At 37.7% G+C, this 12,471-nt stretch overlaps 1 protein-coding gene across 1 annotated transcript in view; it reads left to right on the top strand.

Annotated features, from left to right (window-relative positions):
- The window catches only part of LOC124556456 (protein purity of essence), a 443,522-nt gene that overhangs the window by 417,563 nt on the left and 13,488 nt on the right, over positions 1–12,471 (top strand). The window contains exons 80-82 of the mRNA XM_047130407.1: positions 332–490; positions 798–1,122; positions 5,942–6,101. Coding sequence (XP_046986363.1) covers positions 332–490; positions 798–1,122; positions 5,942–6,101 — 644 coding nt within the window. The remainder of the gene's footprint in view (positions 1–331; positions 491–797; positions 1,123–5,941; positions 6,102–12,471) is intronic.

Here is a 12,471-nt window from a genome sequence, read left to right as displayed (position 1 = left end):
AAATCAAAAACAATTTGTTGTAGCAGTTAGTTTTTGAAGTTTTGTTCATTAACTGTGGCTCATTTTGCAACATTTTTGGTTGATGTCTAAAATAAATGTTAATAATAGAACAGAAAGCAGCATACCTGTGACTTTTAATCCTAAACTGGGAAAGTAAAACGCATTCCCTTTATTCTTTGTAAGACTTGGAGCTATTAATGTTTCTCATAATTTTTTGTTTTGACTTCTGTGTAATTGGGCTGGAGTGTGTTCATGGATAACTTTGCAGCAACTTTTTTTATAACTGTGCAGAAATTGGTTTTTGGTAACTTTGTTGTATCATTGTCAACAGGGACATAACATACCGATCAACAGTGCACGACTTGAAATTGCTACTTCTGCGCTTTGCCCAGGAGAAGAGTTTCCATGAAGATACAGGTGGTGGTGGTCCACAGTCCAACATGTTTCTTGTGCCATATTTGTTGCATATGGCACTATATATATTCACTACGTAAGTATTGTTACTGGAACACTGATTTTTCCTTGCCCAACTGATTTGTTGTATGCTTTTCTCTTTGGTCTTCCTCTTAAGTGTGTACTTAAATCGCGAGTTTTTAATGATAAATCAATCCACTTTAGTCACAATACTGTACTCAGTATTTTGGTACTGTATGTAGTTGGAAAAAAATCATGAAAAAAGCAATGCCCCAATGTAAATACTAAACACCTTGTGCATTACTGTGCAATTGAAATTATTCTTTTTGTGTGTGTTTTCAGTGAGTACTTAGTTTCTAAAAAATAGTTTTCTGTCTTTATAGAACACGTTCATGGGCACGTGAGGAAGAAGAAATGATTAGTTATCTTTCCAACCCACATGGCTGGATAAAAGACTGTTACATTGCAGAAGGTCCATTATATAAGTGTGTCATGTACTTACTACTTCATTCACCTGCCCGGTGGAAGGAGGATCGCTTCCGTCACCTTAACAGGCTCATAGTTTTGGCTCAAGCTCGTGCAACACAACCCAGTGGTCCAGGGCCAGAAAATCGACTGCTGGATCTGGAAGTCAAAGACTACTCAGTTTACAAACCTTACGTTGTCTTCTTTGGTCTTGTTGATGGCATATACAAATACATTTTGAAGGTTAGTAACAAAACTCACTCTTGTAAGAAATGTTTATATATACGGGGTGAGTCAGGAGGAAAGATACATGCTTTGAAACGCGATAGTATTAGTGATTCTGAATAAAAAACTTTTTATGGACATGTGCCCTATTGCGATTGGCTTCCGAGATAGAACACATTTAGTATCACTTTTGTATGATTGTCTTTAATAACTCGAAAATCACACACTCCAACAAAAACGTGTCTCAGTTCACAATTAAAGTAAATTAAATTTGCAGCAAAAAAGGTCCTATTTATTTTTTGTCTAGGACTAACAGTTTGCACGAAGAGATCGCGAGAATATTGGAAACCTTGTGTAACGCGCGAGCACTGTAGCTTAAGTACTTTTTGTAGGCCAGTATGGTGTAGTTTTCTGACTTGATAGACCACAAGCATCCTGTACCAAAATGTTGTTCTCAACTTCCTCTATACTACTGTGGTACATTGTAAATAATGACAATGAATAATACAGAAAATAAATAGAAATGTACATTAAAAGTGTTCTATCTCGGAAGCCATTCGGAATAGGGTATATGTCCAGATCAAGTTTTTTGTTCAGAATCAGTAATGCTCTCACCCTGTATATGTACGTCTGTGTGGGAGGAGGGGGGGAGGGGGAGAGAGAGAGAGAGAGAGAGAGATGTGATTTGTGTATTAGTATTTCAGTAAATTTGCAGTGAATAGGTGTAGCTTGAAAGAACAGTGTATGCAGTTAAAAATAAGAATAATAATAATAAATAAGTTTTTTGGTTGCAGTGCCTTGACCTGCAAAAAACTTGATATATTCCCAGAAATTTTACGCTCTATTCCTTTTTGTATGGTTGTATTGTCAATGTACTCTTCCACTGTCGTTCGTGCATTTGTATATTAAATTCCATGACCAGTATATTGAGCACTGCCTTTCAAATGCTGTACAATACCAGTTCACAGCAGATCTGTAATTCAGACTGCACTTTTGTGAATATCAGGCATATCACCTGCTCAAAAAACTATTTTAGGACTAGAACTTTGTTATCAATAACACATACAAGACAGAAACGTCGATCAGTTGTAGAATTTTGGAACACGTATTATGTTCGAGTATAATGACTTTTCTGGAGACTAGAAATCTACTCTTTAGGAATCAGCATGGGTTTTGAAAAAGACGGTCGTGTGAAACCCAGCTCGCGCTATTCGTCCACGAGACTCAGAGGGCCATAGACACAGGTTCACAGGTAGATGACATGTTTCTTGACTTCCGCAAGGCGTTCGATACAGTTCCTCACAGTCGTTTAATGAACAAAGTAAGAGCATATGGACTATCAGACCAATTGTGTGATTGGATTGAAGAGTTCCTCAATGGAGAGAAGTCTTCCGAAGTAAGAGTGATTTCAGGTGTGCCACAGGAGAGTGTCATAGGACCGTTGCTATTCACAATATACATAAATGACCTTGTGGATGACATCAGAAGTTCACTGAGGCTTTTTGCAGAAGATGCTGTGGTGTATCGAGAGGTTGTAACAATGGAAAATTCTACTAAAATGCAGGAGGATCTGCAACGAATTGATGCATGGTGCAGGGAATGGCAATTAAATCTCAATGTAGATAAGTGTAATGTGCTGCAAATACATAGAAAGATAGTTCCCTTATCATTTAGCTACAAAATAGCTGGTCAGCAACTGGAAGCAGTTAATTCCATAAATTACCTGGGAGTACACATTAGGAGTGATTTAAAATGGAATGATCATATAAAGATGATCGTTGGTAAAGCAGATGCCAGACTGAGATTCATTGGAAGAATCCTAAGGAAATGCAATTCGAAAACAATGGAAGTAGGTTACAGTACGCTTGTTCGCCCACTGCTTGAATACTGCTCAGCAGTGTGGGATCCGTACCAGATAGGGTTGATAGAAGAGATAGAGAAGATCCAACGGAGAGCAGCGCGCTTCGTTACAGGATCATTTAGTAATCGCGAAAGCGTTACGGAGATGACAGATAAACTCCAGTGGAAGACTCTGCAGGAGAGACGCTCAGTAGCTCGGTATGGGCTTTTGTTAAAGTTTTGAGAACATACCTTCACCGAAGAGTCAAGTAGTATATTGCTCCCTCATACGTATATCTCGTGAAGAGACCATGAGGATAAAATCAGAAAGATTAAAGCCCTCACAGAAGCATACCGACAATCCTTCTTTTCACGAACAATACGAGGCTGGAATAGAAGGGAGAACCAATAGAGGTACTCAGGGTACCCTCCACCACACACCGTCAGGTGGCTTGCGGAGTATGGATGTGGATGTAGATGTAGAGGGAAGCTGTATTTAATGTTGGTAGTTTCAGATCATAAACTACTTGCAGGTTTAAGAATCATTAATTGTTTTTCTTAGGTGAATAAGATATTTCTCAAGTCCCTAATTAGCTCCTTTATTAGTGAATTCAGACCGGATTAAGTAAGTACGCAAGATAACTTTTCTGTTGATACCAGTTGTCTACATTGTATACGACCACAGTAGTTACAGTTTTATAGACATTCCTTTCCCATGGCATTCGCAGTCCGTATGCATTAGCAAGTCTCTAAATGTAGTTATGAAGCTATCAACACTTCTCAAGATCTATACAACAGTGATTATCAGGCATTCCATTTTTTCGATTTTAAATTTAGTGTCCTATAGTCTGCAAGTCCTTCAACCTATAGCTTATGACATCTGCTGCACACTGATAGTCACTAAGCAACTGTTTAGCTTGTATTTTCTATTGAAAGTGATGCAGTAGATCACGGATTGTGGGCTACAAGTGCCAATTACCGCAGTTTTGAATTATGACGAGTTCATAAGTTTTATGCTGTATCTAAATCTTTATACTTAATTCTGAGGCTTCCAAAATGTGTATTAATTATTTTAAGACTATTTTTTGTGTGTTTGATCACATTAGGTTCTGCCAAACTGTTCAACTTACTCGGCATGCTTGCCTGGTTTCTTAAATTTGTCTGATTATTAAAATTTTCATGTGTGTTTGGTTTATATTGTTCCACAGCAGTACAGTTATTGGCTGCCTCTCATAGCTCCTGTATTTAATTTACTAGCCTTTGTTTCCACAAGGTTAATGATGGTGCACTCCCCAATTTGTAAGGACCTGTCGGTTGGTTGGTTTTGGGGAAGGGGACCAAACAGCCAGGTCATCGATGCCATTGGATTAGGGAGGGATGAGGAAGGAAGTCAGTCATACCCTTTCAAAGGAACCATCCTGACATTTTCATGAAGCAATTTAGGGAAATAACGGAAAACCAAAATCAGGGTGGCCAGACACAGGTTTGAACCATTGTCCTCCCAAATGCGTCTCCAGTGTGCTAACCATTGCACCACATCACACAACGGCTTTTTGTATTTAAACTGCTTAGGCTGAACAAGTGCTGCATTAGGAAGATAAGTATGTATGCTTTTAAGATTGTCATTAGTTTACAGCTTTTTCTCCAGCAAACTGCCATATCAGATCACATCCATGTGGAATATTTACAATAATGACTTTTGTGTGAATTCACTTCCTGAGGCTATTTTGTAATGAGCTTATAGCTTAATTGCTTGATTTCTTGGAACCTCATTTGAACCTCTGGTATGGCCATTTAGTTGATAAAACACTTACATTGTCTTGCTTGCCAGGCTTCACAAGTTTGGCAAATGGTGCTGCCAACTTGAATGTAGCTTACAACTATAAACCATCTTGAATTTGCACTATGGTTTGTAGATTAGCTTTCACATCAAGAGCTATGAATACTGTTGCCAATTTTATCTTTTGCTTACTGTATTTCTGGTGTTTGATTTAAAGCATTTGATGTTAGCAACTGTGTTTTGGCAGCACATTACTTTATTGATTAAGTTTGCTTTCAGAGCATATACTTTTATTTTTTTGTAATATGTCTATGTCTCTGCGAAGCTTTGTTATTTTGTCTTTGTTTAAGATTTTGTTTCTAAAACTTTGTTCACGTGCTTCCACAATATACACATCACATATCCACATACAGTCATCACCTATAAATTTCACACTTCCTTTTTATCAGTATTTATTGTTACTACACTGAACTCTTGTTAGGATCTTTTTGTCTGTGTTTTTAATTTCACTTTTATCATTGCTGTTTCTTAGTAAAACTTCATCCAGTGTCATTTTGACAACTTAAAACAATACTTTCTTGATAGTTTATTATCTTTTAATATTAAATTTCTCTCTTAAAAATATGTAATTCAGTGTTCCTGCCATATTAATCAAAACATGCTCTTCTCTGTTAAAAGAGGACCCTACGGATATCAAATTATTTTTTCCCTTATAAAAGAGCTACTGCCCTTCACTTTATCAATACTATTTGTAGATTTATTTTTCAGTCAGATGTTATATTCATCAAGTAAAGCACCATTAAAGTGTTAAAGCACCAGTTCCAGCATGGGGTGGTACACTGGCCCCAAATTGAATCTACCCAGTGGATTAACAATGAAGGTCGGTGTGCTGCTCAGCCTGGATGTGGTTTTTAGGATGTTTCCTACATACGACTAGGTGCGTGATTCTTTCACAAGAATAACACTACATGCAGACAGTTGGGGTGCACACAACCCTTCCCAGGGGGTAACAGTGTGACAACAGGAATTGCATGCAGCCACCCCTTAAATTAACCATGCCAAATCTGTCCATAACTCTGCTGGCACTGCTCTGATCTGGGACAAAAGCACAAGAAGAAGCTGATGTTTTGCAACATGCAAAAAACTAAATACTATTACTTTCATTGTTGTGTATAAAGTTAATGAAATTCAGTGATATTGTGTAATGATGTGTTGCAGAATTTGGCAGTGTCCTATGAGAAACTGTGGCCGTCGACTCTCTCAACATTTTTGCGACATAACGATGAGTTGTTACTGAAGATGTCAGAAAAAATGTTCGCCTTTTACACAGAGGACCTCTTACCATGCGCTTCATTTGAAGAAGCGTTTGATGTGTTAGGTAAGTATGTTTTTTTCATTTACTTTTCTTGGTTGCACCTATGAACTTTGTGATGAAAATGCTAAGTTTTTTTTTTACATTATTTATTCTGATCCCACATCAAATGAAGTAATTCTTCGTGAAGAGAAAATGATAATGAAAACTCTCCATAAAGAAAGTACTTTGTGTGTATCCTTCCTGCACTTGAGGGATACTATTTGAAGTTACAAATATACAATGATATTTATGGACCTCACGGTATTGCAGGCTCTTAATAGTTACTACGTACAAGAAATCAGAGGACAAGAACAATGAAGGCACTGAACATCTCTGAAGTGCATTAAATAGGGGTCTTTGAGAGAAGACAGGATGTGTGCGCTCCATTTTCATAAATCTTTTGTGTTATTCTTGCTTCATTTTGGATGCTCAGTGTGCAGATAAGTATGACCTACATAGCCCAAAACCAACCGCATTTTCCACACTGATATGATTAAGCTGGTCACAGATGCATGTAGGACAATTTAATAGACATCCTTTGTGATGAGGCCGCAGACATGCCATTTACCATGCAAAAGCAGATAGTGCATCGGGCATACAGGCTCTTTTATTCTAGAATTTCTGTCATTCCAAATGGTATCATTCCTTACCATGAAATCAATTTTCTTGTCCTCAGGGGGTTCACGTCTCGACTACATGATTGATGAACAAAAGGGATCCCAAGCCACTGTTCCATTACTAACCTTTGCACGCAGGAAGTGTAACTCTGACTGTCCTATGTATTCCTCCCTTTAGAGGGCTAGCTAGTAGTAATGGCTGTGTAAGAGTGTGAGGACCCCAAGGCCACAAGCTGGATGATGGCCAAATGCCACCAGTCTATTACCATTAATTTGGGGCATGTTTCAATGACAACCTGTGGGAATGAATGTGTGACTGCCCTGGTTGCAATGAAAGTACAAACCTCAATTAGAAAAATGAAAAAAAAATTTTTTGTCATCAGAATGTTTGTTGATAAGATGGAACACTTTTGAGGCAAAACGATCACTAGTAGGCAACCTCTGGGGAACCTGACATGGCCCTATATCGATGGACTCTGTACTCACCAGCTGCTTGTTGGAATATTCTCTTAGAGATAGTAACAGAACATACCCCATAATACAAAACATGTTTGTTATGATAAAAATGGAGGATCATTTGATAAAGTATTACTGTTACATAAATCCATTAAGCAACTAGGAAATAATGATCTTTTTGTTGAGACAATAGCAGTACAGGAAGTAATAAAGTTAATAAAAATTAAGAAAACTGGAAAGTACCCATTCATAGTTTAGCTGCACTTAACACGTAATTCAAATAAAGGGGTTGCAACGTGCTAAGATATGATGAATATAGACACAATAGAAAGAATGGGAACCAGAAGAGGATCCCTGGGATGCAATGTAATAAAAGGTTGATGACATGCTGAGTGTCTTAAGCCAGCTTAATTCAAGTAGAAAGATGTAATTCTGGCACCAAGATCAGCATATGCAAATAAACATACAATGCTGCATTTGAGAAAAAAAATCCACACTCAGTTCTAAAATTATTCATGCAACTAAAGAGATCAATCACTAGTGGCTAGAACTAGTTATATCCAAGGACAGTGCAACGATCTTTACTAAAGAAGAGGAAGGTTGCATCAATAGGAGAACCATGGACTAAAAATGTATAGTGAAAGCCGTAAGGCTGTGGGGGTATGAACTTAGAAGCACCAGTAACGGAACGACCTACTCATATTGCTCCTCTCTCTCTCTCTCTCTCTCTCTCTTTCTTTCTTGTTGCAGAGTTATCACGATGATGAAAGAAGGAGATACAGAAATCTATGGGAAAGATGGCACTGATGATTTTAGCAGAACTTACATGGAGAAATTGTAACTTCTACTGTGGACAACACTGGTCCATGTCCAAAAGAGAGATATTTTAGGCTCCCTGAATCTCCTGTACCACGGAGTTAAAATTTTATGGGAATAATGACATAGGAACAATGACATCATTGATGAATGTATGGATGATGGCACCATTGTGTTTATCAGTGACTTAAATCACACACACCACTTTACTATGTGGTGTATCAGTTCATACTTCACCCTTAGTAACATTGTGCAGTGTCTGCTTACTCCCTCATAATTATATTGATAGTGAGATCCTAAAGAAATCTCTGCCATTTATTCTCCTTGTATACATTAACGGACACAGTGTGCTTTGAGACTCTTCCAGCACCTGCCCCAGAGGTTGAGTTTTAGAAGATCTGCTTCAATTATAAGAACTTCATTTTCTAATAGTGGATAAAATAATGGATTTCAGCACTGCATTGGTGTTATTCCAAACACAATCATATTTGCTCTCATGCCCTTACAGATAATGCTTCATGGGAACTAGGAAGTGACTTCTTGTCCAGCAACACACAGCCAAGAAACTTCAAGAGAGGAAAAGAGAGAAATTTCTGAATGACAGCAGCAGAAATAGATGCTCAGTGAGCCTAACAGTGACATTGTCCAGGAATGGGCAGACCATATTACAGAAGTAACCCACAAAGCCATTGATGGGTCCATTCAGAAATTTGCCTTTTGTTTTATGGGACAACCTGTTCTGTGGTGGTATAGCAGTTATAATATTCATTAAGGAACAGACAGCTGATGCTATGAAGATCCAGAAGCAATCCATTCATAGAAAATATAACAATGTTTCAGTTAGCCAGAGCTAAAGTTCGAAAGGTGTTTAAGGAAGATTTCTGGGACATCATAAATATACCCAGTCACAACTGCATTGAATAATGAGATCCTAGTGTCCAGTCCAACAGATGTGTGGCACAACACTTCATCCATATCACCAGCTTAGTCACAAATTTGATCTGCATCATGACACTATAAACAGGGAGAGGCTAAATTTTTGTGTTGGACATCACACAGGTGCACACTCAACAGCAAAAAGACTTAGCCACTGTAAACAAAATTGTAGGAAAATCTGACCATTTGGCAATATAAGCATAAAAACTGGGTCAGGGTGAGAGATCAGACAGAGGAAGTGGGTCACTGATTGAGGATATGAGAGATATCTGATGCTCACTGTGTATTCACCTATCCTTTTGTGCCAAGGATTGCTTATTGTACGACACAGATTATGGACCTGACTGAATGTTTGAATCGCAGTGACAGAGTCTGCATACAAACAAATATGGGGCACAGATATCTGTTTGTCGCTCCCTTATGTTATATTTATGTGACCCACAATTTTTCATTTAAGCAAGAGCTGATGAGCAGTAGTATGAGAAGACAGGTTGATGTTCCCAGTAAAGTTATGAGTGAAGTTTATGAGAAGACTTATGATGCAGAGGATTTATGAATATTACTTGCCAGTTGTTGGTCTGGCAATTTAAAGAAGATGAAAAATGTAAATGCTAAGTAATAGTCCTCCAGTGAGCTTCAAACCCGCAGCAAAAACAGCTATTGCTTTAGACAGTGATCACATTAAATGTTAGCAAGCCAGTGCTGTTTTTCGTGCTCTGTCATCGCCATAGTGACAGCTGACACATATAATTTGCGATGGAATGACGTTTCTGGACTCAGAACCATAAATCTAATAACCCGATTTTGCATATTAAATGAAAATCGCTTAGATTATTTAATGCAAGTGACAGAAAAAATCAGGTTAATTTAGCAGGATAAATCTGTGCCATTTCTGAAAGCAAGTTGACAATCGCAGAGTAGCCAAACATATCATACAGTGTTGCCAGTTTTAATAGCCACAGGAGTAGTATGTTTATGCTGCCTATGTTTCCTTGAGCAGGCTTGAAAGTGCAGAATGTATCTTGCCTCTCAAAGATGTGTTTGGCAGTTGACAAAGGGCAGAAATATCACCAGTGTTAACCAATGACTTTTTACTCCCATTTCTGAAACTAGGCTTACGGGCTAGGATGTAGATACTAAAATCACTCAGGTGCACTGACTGCAAGCTGAAATTCCTTAATCAATAGCTGTAACAATTATTATTGTTTTTCTTTCTCAAGGATGCTGAAAACTGAAAAGTCAATCACTGGTTGTAGTGTAAGAATTATACACACCTAACACAACTTATGATCATTATAGACTTTAAAAAGATTTCATGAAAACAGTGTCATTGGCACTACCCCAAATCAGAGGAACGCAAAGCCAATAACAGAGCATTCATTGCAAAATGCAAACATCAACAATGAAATTCTGCACGCTACTTATAATAAAAAGCCTCATATCATACAAGTTAACTGTGCAAAGGAACTATGCTCAATATTCGCAATTACTGAAAAAGTGCGGTGCAAAAGGTTCCAGAAATTAAAACAGAGAGGAATGCAGTATGCTGACTCCACAATCTTTTAATATGTCATTCTAAAGTAAAACTGTCAGTAATCTATAATAAACAGAACAATGCAAAGTAACTTCTGACCATAATGATTACAAAGCAATCATTGTTGATGGTACTTTCTTAAAAGCAAGAACATCCATATTAACAAACTGTTCAGTTTGCAGTAGGCTTATAATAGAAAGAGACAGAAATAGCAATAAGAAGTTTATCTAGTTGAGAGTAGAGCTCATTACCAATGTAGTGCCTTGCAGCCTGTCCAATTTTTGTTAGGTTATTGTCTGACGGGTCGATATTAACCTCTCTAGGCCATCGCAGTATTTATGTGAGAATCGTCAAGGAGCAATTGTTAGAACAAACTGCTATATTAACTAGCAATTAGTGAAATAAGTTAGCGATCATTGTCCTAGCTCAACGCTTGCATTTTTCAGCATGTCCCAAAACAGTCATAAAGTCTGTACACTACTTTGTGGTTAATAATGCCTAGAGCACATTTACTTGTCTGCAGAAGCAACCCACCAGCTACTTTTTAACTGAAAGAATTGTGCAGACAACTAGTGCAAAATCAGAATGACCAATATACAGAAAACTTAGTAATCTCACAGATGACACTAGCACAGACAAACATGGAAAAGTCATTGGAAAATGTAACAATGTCGTCAGAATTTTGGCTAAACTCAGAAGCAGGTCAAACAAAATAACATGGTTTATTCTCAGTGCAACAAGTCTCGTAACAGCCATTAACTCCCATAGCTAGTCATTTGCTCTGCAAGGCTACCTTTGCTTAGTTACACCATCTTCTTCTGTCTCCATACATTATGCTTTGGGGGAAAAACTGCTGAGTACCTAAAGCTCCCACTGTCAAGTCCAGCACTTCTGCACTAAATCACAATGCTCATATTCAGATGTTTACTGGTTATGAAATTCTGTGTACACACACAGAAACAGAATTTATTCTTGTATTCTTGCGGTACCCAGAATGAGCTCAAACAATTTCTGTTGATCCCATATGTCAGCTTTGATAAACTGATATATTGCAAAAATAAATCTGCATCGATTTGACCACAGACTTCTCTTCTATCCCCAACAAGGGACAACAACCAACTCGTCAATTCCATGAGTTCCTACCAGTTCGCAAAAGTTTTAAGATTAATGCATTTTTGCTAATTGCCACTGTAGCTACTATTTGTTTGGTGTCTTGATGCACCCATGAGGCTTTACACTACTATAGGCTACTTTGCCCCTAAAACTACTACTGTACAATGTGCCGAGTTTTGACCAAATCTCGGGTAACTATCTCACTGTAAACATCAGAAAAGTTCTCATGATATCACAAGAAACTGTCACATCAGATCCAGGCCAACCCACATCATTAATAGTTGTATACAAATGGAAACATCCAGCTTGCCTACCATTCTCAGCCCATAGTTTGTTAGTGAGCAAAAGAGGTGGAGGGTTTGAACAAACATTAGAAGAAATCTTTTACATATTTTGGGTGGGATGCAGAAGGTGCCAGTAGAGGACAAGAAGAAATGAATTTGAAATAACAAAAAAATAGCCTTAAAAATTCCCTCATAATTTATTACTTTTCAAGTATGTATGCAGAGAACAAATGAAAGATAAATTTAATATTTAAAAATAAAGGAAAACTAACTCATATTTTATCACCTCGGGTTCAACACATTTCTGTCACAAAGTGATCTTCCACCAGCTATCACTGATGGAAAATTGAGAAAATACAAGTAAAGAAAATAAAATGTTTTCAGTGCAGTAATATCTTGTCCAGACTCTCCTCATTATTTGTAACTTTAATCATGCATCTTGACATGGACTCTGTGAGAAGTCGGACATAATGGCCAGAAGAGACAACTTTCTTCCAGGCTTCAAGAATGCAGCCTCAAAGTGCATCAAAGGAAGTTTTCCTTAGTTAGTTATTTAGGTTCGTGTTCCATGGACCATTGTGCCCAAAGATCATAGTCATATGGAATGAGTCATTTTAAATTCACACCACAAATTAATG

The sequence above is a fragment of the Schistocerca americana genome, chromosome X (genome assembly GCF_021461395.2).
Source record: "Schistocerca americana isolate TAMUIC-IGC-003095 chromosome X, iqSchAmer2.1, whole genome shotgun sequence".
Lineage (NCBI taxonomy): Eukaryota > Metazoa > Arthropoda > Insecta > Orthoptera > Acrididae > Schistocerca > Schistocerca americana.
This window is presented reverse-complemented; position numbering and strand designations above follow the sequence as displayed.